This window comes from Panthera pardus, unplaced genomic scaffold (assembly GCF_024362965.1).
Source record: "Panthera pardus isolate Hobbes unplaced genomic scaffold, ASM2436296v1 HiC_scaffold_9, whole genome shotgun sequence".
NCBI lineage: Eukaryota > Metazoa > Chordata > Mammalia > Carnivora > Felidae > Panthera > Panthera pardus.
The window spans coordinates 825,213-848,245 of record NW_026527024.1 but is presented as its reverse complement, the minus strand read 5'-3'; the positions used below and the strand labels follow the sequence as shown (position 1 = coordinate 848,245).

General features: G+C 45.8%; 1 protein-coding gene across 2 annotated transcripts in view; it reads right to left on the bottom strand.

The window, feature by feature from the left end:
• Positions 1 to 20,850, bottom strand: part of ZNF398 (zinc finger protein 398) — a 32,978-nt gene extending 12,128 nt beyond the window's left edge. Inside the window, exons 1-4 of one of the 2 annotated variants that reach the window (XM_053898636.1) lie at positions 20,535 to 20,850; positions 15,334 to 15,729; positions 7,585 to 7,711; positions 6,923 to 7,036 (exon numbers count right to left, since the gene is read on the bottom strand). In XM_053898636.1, coding sequence (XP_053754611.1) covers positions 6,923 to 7,036; positions 7,585 to 7,711; positions 15,334 to 15,729; positions 20,535 to 20,558 — 661 coding nt within the window. In that variant the 5' untranslated portion in view covers positions 20,559 to 20,850. Of the gene's footprint in view, positions 1 to 6,922; positions 7,037 to 7,584; positions 7,712 to 15,333; positions 15,730 to 19,919; positions 20,472 to 20,534 lie in introns of those variants that run through there. The other variant, XM_053898635.1, reaches the window with a different exon arrangement.
• Positions 20,851 to 23,033: the final 2,183 nt, after the last annotated feature.

Genomic DNA, 23,033 nt, shown 5'->3' with positions numbered 1-23,033 from the left:
AACAGAATTTAGAGACCGCAATCTGGATGATGAGGATGCCAACAGTTAACAGGTTGTTGTTACTTCTCTTTTCAATGGACACAGCTATTGAAATACATACCTTTTAGAAAAAATGTCATGAGTTTACATTCACATTCATGATTCATATGTAAGATTACACGGCTTTCATTAAATCCTTTCATTTTATACTTGTATCTTTTCTCCCTTACCTTGAAAATTTTGGTTCCTAATGACATTAATATAATCTTTGCTTTATCTGAAGACGTGTGTCAAAATAATAGCAACGTTATAAACAAAAATATGAACTCGATTTAAGATTATTTTGTGACTCTTTTATATATCCTCTAGGGATATATAGTTAAAATATTACGTTTTATTTCTTAAAAAAGTTTTTTTTAATGTTTATTTATTTTTGAGAGATAGAGACAGCACATGAGTGAGGGAGGGGCAGAGAGAGAGGGAAACAGAATCCGAAGCAGGCTCCAGGCTCTGAGCTGTCAGCACAGAGCCCAATGCAGGGCTCAAACCCACGAAACACCCGATCATGACCTGAGCCGAAGTCGTATGCTTAACCAACTGAGCCACCCAGGCACCTCAAATATTATGTTTTAAAGCCATTTGAAAGAAATCTATTTTATGTATTTATGTCACACATGAATTATATAGTTTAATTATTTCAGCCTATGCTTGATTTTTAAATTTTAATTGTTTTTTTTAATTATATAAAATAATTACAAGGTAGTGCGCTTGGGTGGCTCAGTCAGTTAAGCGTCCGACTTCAGCTCCGGTCATGATCTCACAGTGTGGGAGTTTGAGCCCCGCGTCAGACTCTGTGCCGACAGCTCAGAGCCTGGAGCCTGCTTTCAATTCGGTATCTCTCTCTCTCTCTCTCTCTCTTTCTCTCTCTGCCCCTCCCCTGCTCACGTTCTCTCTCTCAAAAATAAAGATAAAACATAAATTAATGTACAGAGATCTTTCTCATTCCTTTCTAGAGCTGTACTAGGTAGCTATACCATTGTTTATTCAAGAGTCCCCTACTGATGGGTATTTGGATTCTGTCCAATCTTTTGTTAGCAGCTAACCATAAAAGTTATGGAAGGGTAAAAAAACAACCCAGTTCTCCACTTTATTAAAACCCACTGGCGCCTGGGTGGCTCAGTCGGTTAAGCGTTCGACTTCGGTGACAGTATGGCAGCTGCCGGCCGGGCCACCACAACTTTCAGAGCACATTCCTCACAGGCCTGCGGAGTCCCAACAGTGGATACTTACAGAAACAAAATGAAAGTCAAATCGTAGGTTCATGCAAGCAGCAGGCTTTGGAAAAGCCAGAGAATAGAGAAAACCTGAATAGCAATGAGGAGGAAGTCAAAAAATGCTGAGGTTCTAGGTCTGAGAGGTAGTTAAAAATAGAAAAGCTGATCACAAGAAAATATAAAAATTTAACGTCTACACCAGTTAAATATTATTTTAACTATGAGGAAATTGGAGTGTGAGTGTGTGTGTGTGTTGTGTGTGTGTGTGTGTGTGTGTGTGAAACAGGTAAGGACCCATGCCGTCTGAAAAGGAGCTGGAACCTTGAGGTTTTGGGATATATACAAAGGTGTTATAAACTGAGTTAAAAATGGTACAGAGATCTGACTTTTTAAGGAGACAATGAACAATACTTGATACATGAAACAACCATTGGTAAAAATATAAAAACTTTCTTTTAAAACTTTTCGTGAGGGGCGCCTGGATGGCTCAGTCGGTTAAGCATCCAACTTCGGCTCAGGTCACCATCTCGCAGCTTGTGAGTTCGCGCCCTGCGTCAGGCTCTGTGCTGACAGCTGGGAGCTGGGAGCCTGGAGCCTGCTTCGGATTCTGTGTCTCCTCTCTCTGCCCCTTCCCCTTTTGCACTCCGTCATCTCTCTCTCAAAAATAAATAAACATTAAAAATTTTTTTTAAAACTTTTTGTGAAACAGGTGTGGAACGGAAACGTTGCCAGATGAACGTGTTAAGTATTTGTGTGAGTTAAAACCTCAGAGTTTTATCATTCCCAGGATGATTCTTGTTTTCAAACAGGATAAAGCAAAATCAAAGGGGTATCATACTGGGATGCGCCTTAATCACTGAGTTTGTATAGGAAACGATGGCCTCACTGGACTAGGGTCAACAGGCATCAACAGGGGCTAATGGCAATGCACCTGAAACCATGACCAAGGAGATCTCCCCAGAGGTGTAAGACTTAGAAACGAATTTGTTTTACTTTTGGGTCATTTTAGAATCATTGCTTGAGTTCATGGCTTCTGAACTAGAAGAAGGACAAAGATAATGGACTTTCAGTAATTATTCCATTAGAACTTCTTGGGTAGTTTTTCTCCAAAGAATTGCAAAAACTTGGGAGTTCAATATTCAAACCGTTAGTGACCAAATAATGGCCATGCCCCCCACCCCACCCCCCACACAGCTGATCTGCACTTGGCCCTAATAATAGAGTTAAAGAAGAATTTCAGAAAATCTCAAGATTATATTTTTCTGTATTCTCCCATTCACCACTCTTCTTTACTGATTGTATAGAATTTTATCCAACACATCAATAGGTATCCATGACCATTGCCTAGGGAGGTATAACAATTTCTCTTTCCCTTCATCGGATTCAGATGATGGTGATAGGGACAGAATGTAACATTAATTCCAAGATATTTGGCCATAAAAAGGAAGGGGACTCGCATGGTACCATTACTATCCTCAAATCCATTCTAGCTACATATTTTTATTATAACGTACAGTTCTTTCTAAAGCTCTAAAATATAATACAATAATACATTATGGGCTTTATTTTATGAGAAATATGGATAAAATCCAAATTATTTCAGAAGATTAAGGTTTCTAGAAGTCCATCAATTATTCCAATATAAATACACTGACAATAATAAATTATACAATGTGTTAAAATTGATTAAAAAAATTTGTTTAGGGTTGCCTGGGTGGCTCAGATGGTTAAGCATCTGACTTCGGTTCAGGTCATGATCTCACAGTTCATGACTTAGAGCCCTGCATCGGGTTCTGTGCTGACAGCTCGGAGCCTGGAGCCTGCTTTGGATTCTGTGTCTCCCTCTCTCTCTGCTCCTCCCTCATTCATGCTCTCTCTCTGTCTCTCAAAAATAAGTAAAAGTTTAAAAAAGTTTATTTTTAAGAAAGAGAGAGACAGTGCAAGCAGGGGGAGGGGGGAGGGGCAGAGAGAGAAAGAAAGTGAGAGAGAAAGAGGGAGACACAGAACCCGATGCAGGGCTCGAACTCACAAACTGAGATCAAACTGTGGCAAAGTTGGATGCTTAACCAACTGAGCCACCCAGGCACACCTAAAATTGATTTTTAAAAATATGATGTTGCTTTATGGAAGAAAAGCTGCTTGCACCAAAGTAAAAAAGCAAACAAACAAAACAAAAATGATTAGTGTTTCCATTAGAACAAGATGAAAATAGGATTTAAATGGTTAGAACTCTAAGGGAAGAGGGGTGCCTGGCTGGCCTAGTCTGTAGAGTATGCAACTCTTGATCTCAGGGTCATGAGACCAAAGGATTGTGAGTTCAAGCCCCATGTTGGGTGTAGAGATTACTTTAAAACAACAACAACAACAACAAAACCTAAATGGAGAATAATCTATCAAAAAGATATTTTATTAGTTCTGTCACTAAAGTGGCCTAGAATGAGTACCTCTGCCTAGTATTTGTATGCACCCTAATAACCAGTTTATTCTCCACTGAAAGGAACTGGGATTTTGCGTGTGTGTTAGAAGCAGAAAACTCTGCGGGGCCTGCGTTAAGGCAACAGCCTGAGCCTGCCTGTCGTCAGAAACGCCTGTTGCAAGGTTTACGTCCCTACACCAATTGGAAACTTCCCCCAAATGTTAGGAGGGCTTCGCCTGGCCTAGTTGTTTGTGCAGTGGAGGTTATGCGGAACGTTTCTTTTCCTTCTGGGAGTCCAGAACTTTGGAATATGCTAGGCAGAGGATGCCTATGTGACCAGCTCGCAGTGAAACCCTTGGATGCTAAGTCTCTAAGTTTCTCCGGGAGACAACATGCTGCGCATGTTGTCACAACTCCCTGCTGGAGGAACCGCGTGTGTCCTGTGAGACTCCACTGAGAGAGACTCTCTACTGACAGAGGACTCTGGAAGGTTCCCCTGGTTCCCTCCAGACTTTGCCCTGGGCACCCTTTATCTTTGCTGGCTTTGCTCTGTATCCTTTTGCTGTAATAAACCTCAGCCCTAAGCATAACATTATGCTGAATCCTGCGTGGCCTCCTAGTGAAGGACCGAACCTGGGGGTGGCCTTGGGGACCCCCCAGAATAGACTGGAGCGTATTTTTTTTTAAGAAAACAAGTACTGAGGCAGTACTGGAAAGACACAGGAAACCATTTAAAAATCATCTCACTTGCCAAGTTGACAATTTCAGCAACCAACAGAAAATAGGCTTAAATGAATGAAAAGGCATGAATATATGATTAAATCTATAAGGGGGGAAATATAAAGGATTCTAAAGTAGAGACATCTGAGGGGGTTTTAAAAATGCTATATATTGATCTGCCCAAATAATATGAAGCCTGTCCTCAAGTTCTAGTAAGTACCTAGGTTGATAATCACCAATGTAAGCTAAAACTGTACGGAATCAAACCAGAGCATTAAAGAAATTCAATGCTTACACTGTTTGTTAATTTTCCATAAACACGTATTAATACATTTGGTTGACCACCCACAAATGGAGCCTTAAAAACCATGATAAGGGGCGCCTGGGTGGCTCAGTCGGTTAAGCATCCGACTTCAGCTCAGGTCATGATCTCATGGTTCGTGAGTTCAAGCCTCGCGTCGGGCTCTGTACTGACAGCTCGGAGCCTGGAGCCTGCTTCGGATTCTGTGTCTCCCTCTTTCTGATCCTTCCCTACTCGCGCGCTCTCTCTCTCAAAAATAAACAAACATTAAAAAAAAAAAAAAAAAAAACCATGGTAAAAATAGAGAAACTGGCAGCTAAATGAAATTTTCATATATTATTATAAAACCAAATTATTTACACCTTTTCCATTCATCCTCAAAAATAAGATGACACACTGATTTATACTGGTTGAAAACTATGTTAGATAGCCAATAACATCAACTACGGCATAATTTCCAATAATTTCTGTAATCGAGTCACCCATCTTTGTGATATGATTTTAGATTCATTACTTAGATCCATGATATAAAGGTTCATCAAATTCAACCTGTTTGATTGCTTAATACCACCACCCACAGAGACTGTAGAATAACATAATGTGTGGCAGATATATACATTCTTCAAAATTCAGAGACTGTCGGGGTGCATGGGTGGCTCAGTCAGTTAAACGTCCAACTCTTGATTTCAGATCAGGTCATGATCTCAGTTTGGGAGATAAAGCCCCACGTTGGGCTCAGTGCTGACAGCGTGGAGCCTGCTTGGGATTCTCTCTCCCTCTCTCTCTCTGCCCCTTCGCCTGTTCGCATACTCTCTCAAAATAAAGAAACAGACATTTAAAAATAAAAAACTCAGGGCTCCTGGGTGGTTCAGTCGGTTAAGTGCCCAACTCTTGGTTTCGGCTTAGGTCATGATCTCATGGTTCGTAGGTTCGAGCACCGTGTTGGGCTCTGAACTGTCAGTGCGGAGCCTGCTTAGGATTCTATCTTTCTCTTTCTCTGCCCCTCCCCTGCTCTTCTTCGTACTCTCTCTCTCTCTCAAAATAAATAAATAAACTTAAAAAAAATATATTGAACTCTAGGCTAATGATATTCATACTGAACTACATATGGGGAATTTTTTTTTTTTTTTTTTTTAAGGAGAGAGAGAACTCAAGCAGGGGAGAGGGGCAGAGGGAGGAAGGAAGAAAAGGAGGACAGGGAGGGAGAGAGGGGGGAGAGAGGGAGAGAATAAATGAATTTTAAGCAGGCTCCACACTGAGTGCGGGGTCAATCCCACAACCCTGGGATCATGATCTGAGCCACAATCAAGTGTTGGGCGCCACGCCAACTGAGATGACCCAGGCGCCCCTATGGGAAAATGTACTGATGTGTGTATTGAACTGGAAATACACTGAAAATAGGATGGATTGATAGGGATGCAGAGATGGATAAATACGTGTAAACTGTTAGTGACAGAATCTAGGTGGTAGGTATCTAGGTGTTCACTGTAAAATTATTTCAACTTTTCTATTTAGAAATTTTCATAATGAAACATTAGAAAAAAAATAGTGCCCGGGAGAGGGGGTGGGTTCCAAGAAAAGTTCATCTAATAGAGTGGTCTGAAGGATGAACTTTCTGTGAGCTTTCTGTCCAACAAAGAACGAAATGGTGAGCTTTTTCTGACCGCAGAGGTGGGACTTGAGACAAACAATACAACTGTACTTGGCTGAGCAGTCTTTGCACACAACAGCAGGCAGCTGCCAACCAAATAAAGCAGGGAGGGCTCATTAATGACAGCTGGCTCCCAAACCAGGTGAAGTTTGCCCAGGTGGCCATCATTGGGCTCCGCCGGTTAAGTGCATCTCTGAGGGACCCTGCGGACGCCCACCGCCCCCCCACCATTTCTGACCCGCCCGGTGTATATTCACTGAAGCCACTTCCCTCCAGGAAAGCATTACCGCTTCCCCTGGCATCTAAGGATGTTAATTTTACCAGATAATTAGGTGTGGGAACCTGTCACGGAACACCATGAATAGCCCTCAGAAGTGCGGTAGTCGTGGGGACAGGCCACGGACTGGCAATCTCTAATACTCCCTCCTATTTAAGTGTCTGAGGGTCACGCGTTACTCACGGTCTAGCTGATTGAGATTGGAGAGGCTCTAGAAGCCCCAAGCCCTGCTTACTTAGTTCTGAGCCATCGTCTCTGACCAGGAAGGGGAGACAAGGAGGGGATCATCTTCTCTCCTACTTACCTTCACTGGGGTCAGTGGGAATCTCACTCTCCTCTGGTCCTGCCTGCTCCTCTGTGTTATGCTCTCCTTCCGGCTGAATCTGAGATAAGACATCAGGTTGATTCATGGCATAATCTAGGAGAGGAAGAAGGAAAAGGAGGTATGACAAAGAGCTCAATGAGGATGACAACTAATTGCCATTAAGGCTGAATTGTAGGCTTTGAGGTCCACAGTCCCAGGGAAGTTGTTTCAGATTCTAGAGCACTCCTCCCCTTCCATTCCCCTCCTGTACGGATGACATCTCTTGGGAACGCACACGAGAGGAGAGGTGATGGGAAAGGCATGTGTGCTACTTTAGCACTGCCCACCTGCTGCTTTCACTGAGGAAGAGGGACAGTTGCCTCAAGGGGGAGAACAAGGCCCTTTCAAAGTGAAGAACACCTATGGAAACCACTGCAACTGGGAGACCCCTAACCCTGAGCTTCATTCTCCATCCGATGAACTGCCAGGAGAGATTATGATTTCCTACTTGTGAAGGGTGAACTGGAAATCTCTGGCTTGCACCTAGAATCTGAAGTGTGTGGGGACAGAGGGAAAATGAGGACCACTGGAGGGAAAGGGACTGCTCTAAGCCCCCGTGGAGCTGGGGTCCCCTCATTCAAAAGGCGCCAACTTAGCCTCACCCATGGAGATAAGAGACTCGTAGTTGCCCTTCATGATATTCTTGTAAAGCTCTTTTTGCCATTCTTCTAATTTTTCCCACTCTGGAGTGGAAAAGTAGATGGAGATATCATCAAATGTCACAGGCACCTGAAATTATAATCATATTGGAGTTAGTCCCTCCCACTGCAATTCAGTCATTTAGCCAATCTTACTAAGTGCCTACTTGCCACACAAAGACTGTGTGGGATGCAGGAGGGATACAGGAAAAACAGGGCACAGACCCGACCTCTAGGAGTTGAAGACATTTTCAAGGAGAAAGGCAATAAACTTTAGAGCGACGAGTTTTGGGAGGTTGGAGCACATGACTTGTAAACAGTCCCTCACGGAAAGAGGCACAGATGCAAAGCAGTATATAATTCACACAATACAACATGTTCTGAATACCCACTACGTACAAGCTTTATCCTAAGTGCCAAGATTACAAAAATATGGTTTCTGCCCAAAATAAGCATATGGTCACATTCAAATTGAAGACATGGACCAGAAATTTTGGATATCGAGCTATAATAGGGCTGGGATGAGTCTAGAAGAGATGGGGCTCTGGTGGGTTATTAACAGGCCTAATGGGAACAGGAAAAACATGTAAGCATGGAAGACCGGAGATTACTTTCAGAGAACAATGATGAAGCCTGCCGAGTTGGGAGCTCGGGCTTCATGTAGGGAATGGTCATACGCAGAACAGAATCCCCCCACCCTCTGGCAACGTTTCATCCAAAGCTAGGCACTTTTCCCTAGGTAAAAACTGGAAGGTTCTTCTGTAATGAAGTATAAGAGTTGCCTGGGGAATTTAAGGTACCTAGTACGGGCACTATCACCTCATTCTGGCATCTAGCTGGTCATAAGGCTAGCTCACCCTCCTGTCACTGGACAGCTTCCTGTAGTTAAATTCTGAAATACAAGCTAAGCACTAAGTGTCAATGCCCATTTAGCAAAGTCAGCCACTTGAACAAGAAAGACTAAAATGAGGGAGGAAAATGTGGAAGGAAACAAATACCCAGGCAACAGAATTTAAAAAACAAAAACAAACCACCACCACCTCCTAACTAGTATTCCCACAAAGATTTGAGAGATATTACACCACCCGTAAAATAAAAACAGGATGCTATGGAAAAAGGAAGATCAGAGAAGAAGAAACATTTCTGGTATCTACTATACACACACACACACACACACACACACACACACACATTTTTTTCCCAAAATTAAAAAATTCAATGAAAACCATACATATTTATTTTCATAAACTTAACATACCCATTAAGAGTCAAAGGTCTATACAATACTATGAGGCAACTGGGTTTATTTTCTAATTGCTTCATTTTCCAACTAGAAATTTTGTTCTTTAGGGGCTAGAACTTTAAATTACTTACTTTACACTTGCTCAGCACCTGAAGCCAGGGTGAGGGCAAGTGTAGATGACATAATTGTATCTAATGTCACTACACAAAAGATTTGTGACACCTTACAACAAAAACACATGACAAAATAATGATTAAAAAAAAAAGGATCAGGATGGGATTCTGGTTCAAGGTTATGAACTAAACACATATGTATCTTCCTTCCCTCCCTGAGTTCTACTGAAATGACAGTAAATAAGATCAGCAGGGACTAAATCTTTTTTCTTTTAATGTTTTTTTTATTTTTGAGGAGGGGAGGGGCAGAGAGAGAGGGAAACAGAGAATCCAAAGCAGGCTCCTCACTGGGAGCACAGAGCCCAATGCAGGGCTTGATCTCATGAACCACGAGATCATGACCTAAGCCGAAGTCAGACACTTAACTGAGCCACCTAGACGCCCCATAAATCTAAAGCAATGCCAAGAATAAGGAGAAGCCATCACTAGACCAGAGTTTTTGATGAGTTTCGCACCGAGACCCAAACGATGGGCACACTCTGGGGTCCAGGGTGTAAGAGGAAGCCGCAGCTCCGCGACTCCGCAAAGGACAGACTGCAGTTGAAGAATCCAGAGATTTCCAAGCTCAAAGCTGGCAGAGACAATGAATGAGTGGGAAGAAAAGTGATTATGGGTTGCAGTTTGAAGGTGTATCTTGGGACTAGCAGGGACCCCTCCACTGCCCTGGCAGAGGGAGGAAGCGGCAGCGTTTACCCAAGAGCTGAAACGGCGGACATCACCTCTAAGGACATCTAACAGTCCAGCCCGCCTGGAGACAGCATGCACTTCCAGGGGGCATGTGATGACACAGAGTACCGCTTCCCTCCTGGTCTCTGGGTGGTCCCTGCACCCCCTACTTGCTCCTCACCAGGGCACCTCAAAGCAAAGCCCAACTATGTCTAGCATCAATGGAGGCAGCTCTCTGCTGTAAAGGAAAGATCTTTCGGTTAAACAGACTCACACAGTGGCCGAGGAGACATGCCAGCTTCCTGTCATTAACCTATTAATCAGTTGAGCCTGTCACTTATGGATACACAACCTAGGTTTACTCAATATTAAAAAAATGATGCTGTGAGGATACACAAACACTACAAACGATCCTAGAAGAAAAGCAATGAACAGGGGCATCTGGGTGGCTCAGTCGGTTAAGCATCCGACTTCGGCTCACGTCATGATCTCACAGTCTGTGAGTTTGAGCCCCGCGTCGGGCTCTGTGCTGACAGCTCAGAGCCTGGAGCCTGCTTCAGACTGTGTCTCCCTCTCTCTGACCCTCTCCCATTCATTCTCTGTCTTTCTCTGTCTCAAAAATAAACAAACATGAAAAAAAAAACAAAAACAAAAAAACAATGAACAAATCAAACACGCCTCTAATACATATTCCCAGAGACATTTGAATATCACATCCATTTAAATAAATTCAGGTTGCTTCAAAAAAAGGAGATAGAAATAACTATTCTTGAAAATTAAATATGTAATTTTTTTTAAATGTTTATTTATTTTTGAGAGAGAAAGACAGAGCGTGAGTGGGGGAGGAGCAGAGAGAGAGAGGGAGAATCCAAAGCAGGGTCCAGGCTCCAAGCTGTCAGCACAGAGCCCGACGCGGGGCTCGAACCCATGAACCATGAAATCATGACCTGTGCTGAAGCCGGTCACTCAACCAACTGAGCCACACCCAGGCGCCCCTAAATATGTAATTTTTAAAATAAAAATGAGAAAGGCTGGAAAGGAAGGTGATGAAACTCTAAAAAGATGAACAAGAGGCTCCTGGGTGGCTCAGTCAGTTAAGCATCTGACTCTTGATTTCAGCTCAGGTCAGGATCTCATGGATCGTGGGTTTGATCCCTGCATCAGGTTCTGCACTGACAGTGCGGAGCCTGCTTGGGATTCTCTCTCTTTCCCTCCCCCCACTTGCACATGCGTGCGCTCTCTAAATAAATAAATAAATATGGGGCGCCTGGGTGGCTCAGTCAGTTGGGCGTCCGATTTCAGCTCAGGTCATGATCTTGGCAGTTTGTGAGTTCGAGCCCTGCATCAGGCTCTGTGATGACAGCTCAGAGCCTGGAGCCTGTTTCAGATTCTGCGTCTCCTCCTCTCTCTGCCCCTCCCATGCTTGTGCTCTGTCTCTGTCTCTCAATAACAAATAAATGTTAAAAATTCTTTTTTAAATAAATAAACAAACTTAAAAAAAAATTTTTTAAAGGTGAGGGGCACCTGGGTGACTCAGTCGGTTGGGCGACCAGCTTCAGCACAGGTCACAATCTCATGACTCGTGGCTTCAAGCCCCGCGTCGGGTTCTGTGCTGACAGCTCAGAGCCTGGAGCTTGCTTCAGATTCTGTGTCTCACTCTCTCCCTGCCTCTCCCCCGCTCACGCTCTCTGTCTCAAAAGTAAATAAACATCAAAAAACATTTTTTTTAATAAAAAAAATTTTTTTAAGGCGAATAGGGGGTGCTTGGGTGGCTCAGTCACTTAAGTGTCTGATTTCAGCTCGGGTCATGATCTCACAGTTCATGAGTTTGAGCTCTGTCGGGCTCTGTGCTGACAGCTCAGAACCTGGAGCCTGCTTCAGATTCTGTGTCTCCCTCTTTCTCTGCCCCTTCCCCGCTCACGCCCTTTCTCTCTCTCAGAAATAAACATAAAAAATTCTTTTGAAATAAAAAACAGAAAAAGGTGAATAATAGGAAGGGAAAGTTAGAGACAAAGATCACAACCCACCATGAGTCAGATGGTAGTTCCAGAAAAAACAGGAGAAATGGGGATGAAATATTCTACAAACAGGATTATGGAAGAAAAGTTTCCAGGGCCGAACAAGACACCCATCTTCCGAATGAAAGAGAACACCAAGTGTGTGACACAAATGTTAAAAGACCTACACGAAGACACACCCTCAACACGTTTTAGAAAAACAAGTACAAAAAAAAAAAAACCAAGTACAAATGGGAAGATTCTAGAGAACAGATTTCTTGTAAACGGATTTGGTGTTCATTTGGAATTAATGCAGAAATATTAATTTGGAATTGATTTGGTATTCAGGTTTATCATCAATGGCATTCGATGTTATGAGACAAAGGACGGATGCCTTTAAAATTCTGAGAAGTGGAGTATTCAGCCTTAAAACGGAAATGCTGATACAACATGGGTGAACCTGGAAGATGTTGTGCTGAGTGAAATAAGCCAGTCACGGAAGGACAAATAGTGTATGATCTCATTTATATGAGGGACTCCGAAGAGTCAAATTCACAGAGCCAGAAAGCAGAACGGTGGGCGCCAGGGGCCGGGGCAGAGGGGCTGGGGGATTAGCGTTTAATGGAGACAGAGTTTCAGTTTGGGAAGTTCTGGAGATGGATGGTGTTGGTAGTTGCACAGTGACGTGAATGTACTGAGTACCACTAAACTGGGCATTTAAACGCGGCGAAAATGGTACATTTCAGGTTGTGCACATTTTACCACAGTTTAGAATTGAAAGTAAGAAGAAAACTGAGGGAAGATTATTCTGAACTTGGCACTCAGAAGTAAGGACAGGGTCACCTGGCGGCGGGGGCGGGGGGGAGGGGTTCAGTCAGTAAGTGTCCGACTCTTGATTTTGGCTCAGGCCATGATCTCATGGTTCGTGAGTTTGAGCCCTGAGTCAGGCTCTGTGCTGACAGTGAGAAGCCTGCTTGGGATTCTCTCTCCTGCCCTTCCCCAGCTCTCTCTCTCTCTCTCAAAAAGAAATAAACAAACATAAAAAAAATAAATAAATAGAGACAGAATAAGAAGAGTATTTTCAACAAAGCAAAAACGCAAATTTTGCTTCCCATATTTAAAGCTAATAAATCTCTAATATGTTCTAACTTTATGAAGATATCTTAAAGAAATATCACATTATCTTCTATATGATTTTGGAGTTTAAGATGGAGAGTTTAAACATTATCCATTTATCTAGGTAAGACAATGGGCGCACACTTTAACTTACCTTTTCTACTAATCTTATGGCAATACTAAGTATAAATTACCCCAAAGAACTCCTGGAGGGGCTCCAGACACACAAGTAAAACACACTGGGGAAGGTTCTCTATCAGATGCTGACTCTGATATCCCTCCCTGCAAACCTGGAAAGAGGCATCGGTCATCATTCTCTCCCTTATCTCCCTTCCCACTCACTCTTCAACCTGCCCTTCCCAGACTTCTATGCCCCGCGTCTTAGCAAGGTCTCCGGCCAGGTCTGTGTTGCCAAATCATACTCTGTCTGCATCTTTCTAGACCTCTCAGTGACATGCGATCCAAATGACAGCTTTCTCCTTGAATGCTTTTCCTCCTCGTCCTGTGATGCCACATACACTCCTGTCTTGTTTCCATCTCGCTGGCCACTCCTTTTGGTCTCCTTTGCCAGCTCTGCCTGCCCCTGGAGCATGGTCCTTGGACTCTTCTCCCTGCTTCGCCATGCTTTCTCCTGAGGCAATCACCTCCAGTCTCAGGACTTTCAACAGGGTCTGTGCACCCATGACTGCCAAATATTACTCTGCTCTGAGCCGCGGGGACCACTTAACATCTCTCCTGACTGTATCGCGGGCACCTCAAACCTAATACTGCCAAAAGAGAGCTCCTAATTCCTTCCCAGTCCTCAAGATAGTCCCCATCTCAGTAAATGTCACCACCATCCATCGGGTTCTTGGAGCCAAAAGCCTAACAGTCAGTAAACCTAAGGTGGTTAAGAGCATATGCTCTGGAGCCAGCTGGGTTGCAATACTACTCTATTACTTATATTTAGTAACTAAATGATCTTGGGCAAGTTAGGGTTCCTATGAAAATAACCAAAGCACTTAGAACAAGTTCTATGTAAATTATCACACACTAAATTTAAAATTATCGTTGTTCTTCATTACCAAATTCCCATCCGTGACTTCTACCCAGCATCTCCGCCAAAAGTCCAGAATCTGCCCACTATCCGTCTCCACCACGGCTACCCTCACCCAAGCCACTCTCATCCCTCCCAGTATTGCAGCTGCCTCTTGTTTTCTCCCTGCCTCTATTCCTACCAACCTGATCCGTCTCCTACGGAGCAAAGTGATTTGTTCAAAATAACAACCAGATAGAACTCCTCTGCTTAATACCCTCAATTTCTTTCCATTATACCCAAGATAAAACCAATTCCTCACCTTGGTCTCAGACCCCTACATCAGTGATTCACAGCCCCGGTTGCACATTAGACCCCACCACAGAGCTGTTAAGATTTGTGTTTTAGCCTCATCCAGGACCCACTAAATCAGAATCTCTAGGTGTGATGCCCACCAAAATGGAAAAAGCCCTCGGGTGATTCCTATGTACAGTCAGTGCTGAAAAACACTGCCCTAAATGACGTGACCTCATCCATTTCTCTAGGCACAGGCCTGTTTTCACCGCATACCAGCTAATGGGTTTCCCCTTGCCTTCAGTGTTCCACGTTTGTTTGTCTTCGGGACTTTGCACAGGGCATCGTCACCGCCTAGAAAGTTCTTCCTCAGATCTTCTCACAGCTGCGTCCTTCCTGTCATTCAGTCTCAGCCTAAATATTAGCACCTTTATGAGAGCTGCTCTGAAAACCCACCAAGAACTAAATCACCGAATAGCACTTTTTTTAATCTACTTGCACCTAAAGGGATTTATATTCTTGTCTGTTTATATTTTCTGTTTTTCTCCACTAAAATTTAAGCTCCAGAGAAGCTTACATGAATTGTTCAGTGCTGTGCCTCCAGGATATAGATATTCAGTAGACAGTACGTGTTCAGGAAAACCAGATGCCTCGAGGCTATGTTCCATAGATTAAGAATGAAGTTTATTTTCTTCTGGTGTATGGGCCACTCCCTGCAGAAGGGCCGGGCCCTAGCCCCACAACATACTTCCGTAAAGGGTACTAAAGGGCAGGATCATGCCAATCCTAGGCCTACGGAGAGCCCCAAACCATCTACTTGCCAGCTCTTCCCCCAGACTCCTCTTTTCACCAGAATTACCAACAAATTCATAAGGGCCGACTGAAATGATATTTAATTTAGCTTCCGCACCAAGAACGAAGCAGACAGGTTAACAAAGACAAAAGGGACTCGGAGACAAAGGACAGGAGAAAGCTGAAGAGAAAAACAAAATCTGCCAGGTAGCCAACTCTGAATTGGAAAGAGGTTTCTAATCTTCAGTCGGACACTTCAATTCAAATCACAGCTAAATTGAACGTGAAATGTTTCCCAAATAGATGAACAAAACCCAACTTAATCGCTCCTTTAGCCTGACTGGCCAACAGGATCCCTTACTCCTAGTCTATGGACTAGTGGTACCACTTTCCACCCAGAAGGGGTGAGGGAATTACCTTTGGGATATCCCCTTTGATCCCCGGCGGCAGTCGCAGGATCCAGAAGTTTCGGTTTCTCAGCAGGTTCTCCAAGTTCTCCAGCCGCCTCTGCAGCAGCCCGTACTCCTGCAGCAGGGTCCCCAGCACGGCCCACTTGCCCTCCAGCTGGTTCCCGAGATCAGCCACCGTCTTTTCACAGCTGGCCAGCTTCTTCTCCGCCGTCCCCGTCCGTCCTTCCAGGTGCAGGAGGCGCCGGCTGTGGACCTCCACCTTTCTCTCAATGGCCTGCACGGCTGCCACCACGGTCCACAGGGAGATGGCTGCCGTCTGCAGATGGGCCTCGTTTGCTGCCGGGGGCGTGGGAAGAGGAAGGGGCTGCAGGGAGGTAAGGCATTCAGAGTCCCATTCAGAAGTCTGTACGCGGTGGAGAGAGGAGACAAGACACTGAGTGTTGGAAGGAACCTAAGCCAAACTAAAATCAAAGAAGGACTGGTTAGCTGGTTAACCAGCTGTGATTCATCTAAATACAGTTTTAGCACTGCCTGCAAAAGCTTCATCTTTATGGTGCTCGTCAGCAGCAAAAGCCAAGAGGGCCGCTTTGGCGGTTCAGGGATGAATGAAGTCAGTGAGGGACACTGGATTCAGAACCAGCCTGGCCTATCCCCTGGGGTGTTACGCTGTAGAGCCAATTGTCCAGAGGCTCGGGTTGCTGCTGCATCCTCTATTTCTGGAAAAGGCCTACGTGCACCAGATCTTTCTAGGTTCCTCTGAACTCACTGCCCTCTGATAAATGCTTTATTGATTTATGCTCCAGCCCTGTCCACCACCCTGCTTACGAACCTCAACCGTACCATTCTGTAATACTTTAAAAAGCTGAGAGTATTGAGTATGGAGAAAACATATTTTCAAATATTTGATGGTTCTAAAACATTAGGCAGAACAGACTTTTTTCAATTAAAATTTTTTTTAATGTTTTAAATGTTTATTCATTTTTGAGAGAGAGAGAGAGAGAGAGAGAGAGAGAGAGAGAGAGCGCAGGAGGGGCAGGGGCAGAGAGAGAAGGAGACACAGAATCTGAAGCAGTTCCAAGCTCTGAGCTGTCAGCACAGAGTCCGACGCAGGGCTCGAACCCTCAAACCCGCAAGATCATGACCCGAGCCAAAGTCGGATGATTAACCGACTGAGCCACCCGGGAGCCCCCTTAATTAAAATTTTTTTTAACGTTTATTTATTTTATTTAAAAAAAAAAAATTTTTTTAACGTTTATTTACTTTATTTAAAAAAAAATTTTTTTTAACGTTTATTTATTTTTGAGACAGGGAGAGACAGAGCATGAACGGGGGAGGGTCAGAGAGAGAGGGAGACACAGAATCCAAAACAGGCTCCAGGCTCTGACCTGTCAGCACAGAGCCCGACGCGGGGCTTGAACTCACGGACCGCGAGATCATGACCTGAGCCGAAGTCAGATGCTTAACCGACTGAGCCACCCAGGCGCCCCAACGTTTACTTATTTTTGAGAGAGAGGGTGCATGTGCAAGAGAGCAGGGAGGCGGGGCAAAGAGAGAGGGGGTCAGAGGATCTGAATCTTCGCTGAGAGCAGAGCAGCAGAGAGCCCAATGTAGGGCTTGAACTCACGAACCGTGAGATCATGACCTGAGCTGAAGTCGGACACTTAACTGACTAAGCCACCCAGGTGCCCCCAGAACATTATCATTTTTTATTTAATGTTTAATATTTTAAATATTATATTGCATTTATTCCAGAGGGCAGAACTAGAACATAGAATTTTCAGGCAGGCAAACTCTGTCCTACATAAATAATTTTTGAAACTAGATCTTTCCAAGAAAATACCAGGCTGCCCCATCACTGAAAATGCTGTGAAATAAAATGAATATTAAAAAAAAGAAATTCCAGGGAACCTAGGTGGGTCAGTCTGTTGAGTGTCCAGCTCTTGCTTTTGTCTCAGGTCATGATCCCAGGGTCATGAGACACAGCCCCCGCTGAGCGTGGAGCCTGCTTAAGATTTTCTCTCTCATCATCCGACTTCAGCTCAGGTCATGATCTTGCGGTTCTTGGGTTCGACCCCTACACGGGGCTCACTGCTGTCAGTGCAGATCCTGCTTCGGATCCTCTGTTCTCCTCTCTCTGCCCCTCCCCCACTTGCGCTCTATCAAAAACAAATAAAACATTAAAATATTTTCTCTCTCTCTGCCCCTCTCCCCAGCTCTTGGTCGGTCTCTCTCTCTCTCTCCAAAATTAAAGAAAGAAAGAAAGAAAGAAAGAAAGAAAGAAAGAAAGATCCTACAACATAGGGGAGATTGGACCAGAATGACCTCCACAAAGCCTTGTGACTCTATGAATTTGACAACCCGCTCCCTGGCCACAACCTCCCATCTCTCCAGCTCACCCACCACCTGCTCTGCAATCCCACTAAACCCCTGCCCAAGCCATTTGCTCCTGGCTTCCCAGCCCGTTACAGGCTTCGTTTCCTTCCTCGGTGCATCATTTCAACCACCTTCAACCCCTTTCTGTCTTTCTGCCTCACCTGCTCCAGCTCTGAATCAGTCTAACTGTTCCTTCTCTGTTCCTGTAAGCAACCTGGTAAACCCTACTAAAGGAAGTCACACGACAGGGAAAACTGGTGTCACCCCACACCAGTGGTCTCTAAGCTCAGCAGGAACTCAACATTGCCTGGTGCCCCCTATGCTTTTCTTCCCATTCCATATAGTAGCCACTGCAACCCCCCGCACACCCCTTAAACTTTTAGTACAACGCTTCTCAAACTAACGTGCCCGAGAATCATCTGCAGATCTCGTTAAAAGGCAGACTTGGACGGTTGAGCGTCCGACTCTTGATTTCAGCTCAGGTCATGAGATCGGCCCCGCATCTGGCTCAGCGCTGACAGTGTGGAGCCCGCTTAGGATTCTCTCTCTCCATCTCTCCGCCCCCCCCCCCCCCACTCGTGCTTGCTCGCTTGCACGCGCGCGCGTTCTCTCTCTACAATAAATAAACTCAGAAATAAAAATGCAGACTTTGATTCAGCAGGCCTGGGAGGAAAATTGAGATTCTGCATTTTTACCAAGCTGCCGGGTGATGCAGATGCTGGTGGTTCAGAGAGCACACGTGGGGCAGTGAGACCCTTGTCCACTGCAGGCCCCCTCAACCTCAGGGGACAACATGGCCTCCTACTTTGAGAAGAAAGAGTGGCCTGCAACTCTCTCAACTTTCTCCTATTATACTGGCTTCTCACTTCAAACTCATCAGTAGCTTAATCCATGCTTTCTTCCTTCCTTCCCCCAGGAAAAGGTTGCACGCATCCTATTTAAAACTAATCTCTCCACTTATGCTCTGAATGCCAACGCTTTCCACACTTTTAGGGACATTGTTCTTTTCTCTTTTTTATGGTCAGTAGTTCAATGTCTCCTAATTCTTCTCGGTAAAGACAGACCCGCACCATTCAATATGGGAACCACACGTGGCTATTAGCACTTGAAATGTGGGTATTGTGACTGGGACGTGCTGGAAGTTTAAAACACACACCAGATTCTGCAGACTTAGTATGAGGGGGGAAAATGGAAAACTTCATTAGTAAGTTCTTAATATTGGGAGCACCTGGGGTGGCTCAGTGGGTTGAGCATCTGACTCCTGATTTTGGCTCAGGTGACGATCTCAGGGTCCTGAGATTCAGGTCTGCCTCTGGCTCAGGCTGTGCACTGAGCATGGAGCCTGCTTGGGATTCTCCCTCTGCCTCTCTCCCCTTCCCCCAACTAGTGTGTGCTCTAAAATTCTAAAAATTTTTTTTTAAGTTTATTTGAGAGACAGTGCACGTGGGGGAGGGGCAGAGGGAGAGAGAAAATCTTAAGCAGGCTCCCTGCAGCCAGTGCAGAGCCTAAGAGTCAGATGGGGGGGGGGGGGGGGGGAGGGGGTTTGAACTCACAAAACCAGGCGATCATGACCTGAGCCAAAACCAGCAGTCAGATCCTTAATCGACTGAGCCACCCAGGCGTCCCCTGCCCCTCAGAAAAAACATTCTCAATATTGGTTACACACTGAAATATTCTGTATGCTTTGGATTAAATAAAATATATTAAAATTAAATTCATCTATTTGTTTGCACTTTTTAAATGCCAGCACTAGAAAATTTATGTAGTTTCCACTTTATTTCTATTAAATAGGGTTGGCATTGAGGCTTGATCATCTTTACCCTGGTAAAAAAAAAAAAAAAAAAAGAAAAAGGAAAACAGATCCAAGGGCAGACACTGCGTTCCTCTCTACCCTACTCCCCACCCCATTGCTACCTGCTCCCTCTTTTCCTCCTCACTTTCCAGGCACTCCATTGCCCATTCTGTTTCCTGACTCACTAAAACGGCTCTCCTTGGGGCGACCAAAGGCTTCCTGGCTGACAAAATGCACGGCGTCCGTGTCAGTCCTATGCTACTGGGCCGGTCCCTGCTCCTTCTACGTGGCTCTTGTGCGCAGGGTCTACGTGGGTCACCTCCGCGGCCCTAGCAACTGGGAGAGGGCCTGGCTCGCTGCCGGCCTGCGGGAAATAGCCGCGGGATGAATAAACACGTCTAAGGCTATCTGGTCCTCGGAACCCGCACCAGTCGTTCAGCAGCACAGACGGAGGGCCTAGGGTGGCGCGCGTTGTCATCTACCGGGCGCTGGGGACCCCGGCGCTCACGCAGCCCTTCGTCCCGCCCGGGGGCCACCGTCCCCGCCGCATCCGCGGCCGCGCGGGGCTCAGGCGGACGGCCCCGAACGTGATTCTGTGCGGACGGCTGCCGGAGCCGGAGAACGCTGATGGAAACACCCAACCAAGCTTCCTGCCGGCCGCGCGTCTGGCGGGCAGTGGCGGGGCTGACACCGAGCGGGAGGAGCCCCTCTTCGCTCATTCCTTTCATTAGCGGAAGACGCGCTCTCGGCTCTAAACGTCCGAATGGGAAGGAGGAGCCCCGGGCCTCGCACCCGAGGCGCCGGGACCGCACGATGGGGGAGGGGCCGCCGCCGTCCCGGGCCGGAGTTCGGCGTCGGTGTCCCCACTCGGCGCCTCAGGCCCTTCCCCGCCGGCGGGACCCCGGGAGCGCCCTTGCGCCGGGGCCCCGCGCCTGACAGGCCGGGCGACCCGACCTCCTCCCCTCCCGCGGGTCCGCGGCGCCGAGCCCTAGGCGCCCAGACCGTCCCGGGCTCGCAGCGCTCGGCGCGCGGACCGCTCTTACCGGAGCCGGGGCCGCCTCGGCCATGGCCCTGCGCTGTCCGGCCCGGGCCGGAGTCGTCGTCGTCGTCGCCGCTGCCGCCGCCGCCGCCGCCGCCGCGCGCGGCCCCACGCAGGCCGGCCCCGGGTCTCTCCGCAGGCGGCGCCCGCCCGGCTCTGCCTTCCCTGCCCGGACTCGCGCGGCTGCTCGGGGCGCCGGGACGCAGCGGAGGCACGGCGGCCGGCCGGTGAAGCTTAGGAGGCGGGCAGGCTCAGCGGCGCTCGGCCCGCAGCGGCCCCTCAGCTGGCGCTTTGTGGCCACCGAGCGCACCCTGGAAACGGCTCCGGCCTAGACGCGCCGCAGGCCCGCGCCGCCCGCCCGCCGCCGCAGCGCGCCCCCTGCCGGCCCCGGCGGCCACTTCCGCCCCGGCGGTGGAGGTGCGGCGCCCGAGGCTTCTGGTTTCTCGCTTACCCCCAGAGGCTGTATCTGTCGGAGCGGAGCTTAGGACCCAGCCCCAAGCCAGGGCTCGTTCCCGGGAGCGCCTTTCTTCCTGAGGGCCCGGTTAGCGGGCACCGCACGACGGGAGGCGCGCCGGCGGGAAGACAGCCCAGTTTGGAAAGGTGGCGATGGGCGGAGTGCGAGAGCCAGACCGGCCGGAGCGAGCCGGTGCGTTACGACGAGTGACCGAGAGGCACAAATCTGCGACGAAGATACGTCCGTCATTTGCAGACATAGCACTTGTGGCTAACGAGGTGAAGCGGCTTACGTCTCATGTGGCCTGTGTTAGGACCAAAAGCGAAGTCTACAGTCTCGGATTATTGAGGTTGCGGTTTGCTGCGTCTGTGCTGATGAACAGGAGAGAGCCGAGTGTTATTATGGAGGTCGTGGGTGTTACAGTTAAGACAACCACACAATCCTGAGTTTCTAGCACAGCCCTCAGTTCGAACATGCTCGACGTGAATGAAAATCCTCCCGAGCCTGTATTTCAACCAATGAATCAAGTCAATGCCCGTAACGGTCAAAGTAACACTAAATCACGAAAGTATGAGAACCATCCTGTTGGGGCACCTGCTCTTGAGCATACAAACTATCTTTAGACTGGAGCTATACCTGAAAATCTATTTTGGTCAAGTGCTGAACGTTTGATAGTTAAAAATTAAAAATTGCTATTCTCTAAATGAGAATGTCGCCATAACAGAGTGAGCTTTTAAAAAAGAAAAAAAATACGAACTTTCCCGGAAACTCAGTTTTTATGGTTTTATTATTAAAAGCGTAGCAGTTAAAATGTTAAAGTTTGGCTTTGTAAGGCAAGAACAGTAACTTCTCAGCCCTGGCGACTGCTGGATCCTTATGGCCAATAAACAGGTTCATTTGCATCACCAAATAAAATACTTTCAACTGAGCTTCAAGGAATAGCAAGGCTACATCTGCCAGTATAATATGGTAATATTGCCACCAATTTATGTGTTCCTTCCTCTAAGAGGAACTGATTATGGTAAAGACTTTGTGCCTTTTTAATTGTTGGCCTTGGTAATTTCTTGGGCAATGACAGCATTCCATCGAAGCAATTTCACTGACTAAAGTTTTGTGCACTTTCAAGAAAAGGCGTGATACTTTCAGAAGCAGGTTTTAACATGGTTGTACTCATTTATTTAGATTCTAAGTTGTAATATTTTTGTCTGTTCTTGCCACTATACACAGTGACCAGAAATAAATTTGTCCTTAAAGTTTGGATCTAGAAATGTGACAATGGAGCAATTTAATTACCTTTCAAGTTAAGAAAATAATCAAAGTTCCGTCTGTAGCTTATCTTGTATGCACACCAATTTCAGCATCTTCCCTGGAGTAGAATCAAAGGAAGATCTTTTCAGCAGGAATCATGCAGGAAATACTTACACTCTTAAGGCACATCAATTTATGCATCAAGTTCCAACAAGCAAACTGCTTTCTATGTAATTAACCATTGGTTATTAGTAAGTCTTGCTATGTTGGTAATGTTCTTTGGGAAATACAGAATTAAGGCCTCCTTCGTTACCTTTGAAAAGCATAATAGCTGTTATTCCACCTTGTTTAAATATCTCGTATATGAACTGACAATCTCACAATCTCTTGTATATCATATAATTTGTTACTGGCTGAAGAAAAATTATGGAAGTGGTCTTTCTGCTTGCAGCCAGTCATTTTTTGTTACATCTTTTTAAGCTATGACCATTTTATGAATATAAAACTGAAGGGTGTAAACAAATTACAGTGTGTTTGTGTTCATAGCCTTTTACTGTATGTGTCCTGTAGTCAATGATAATTTCATGCATTGGTCTGTATGATTTTATATTTCATAAATATTTCTCAAAGTCAGATCCACTGTGTGAGACACAAGAATCTTTCACCAAGTAAGGAAAGTGGAAACATGGTTGAATTAATCTTTAATCCTCTTTGTTGTCAAATCTAAAAATTAAGGTTGTTTCTTCCAACCTTGTGTCCAAAGGTCACACCATATACTTTGGGAGCGTATTTAACATTCTC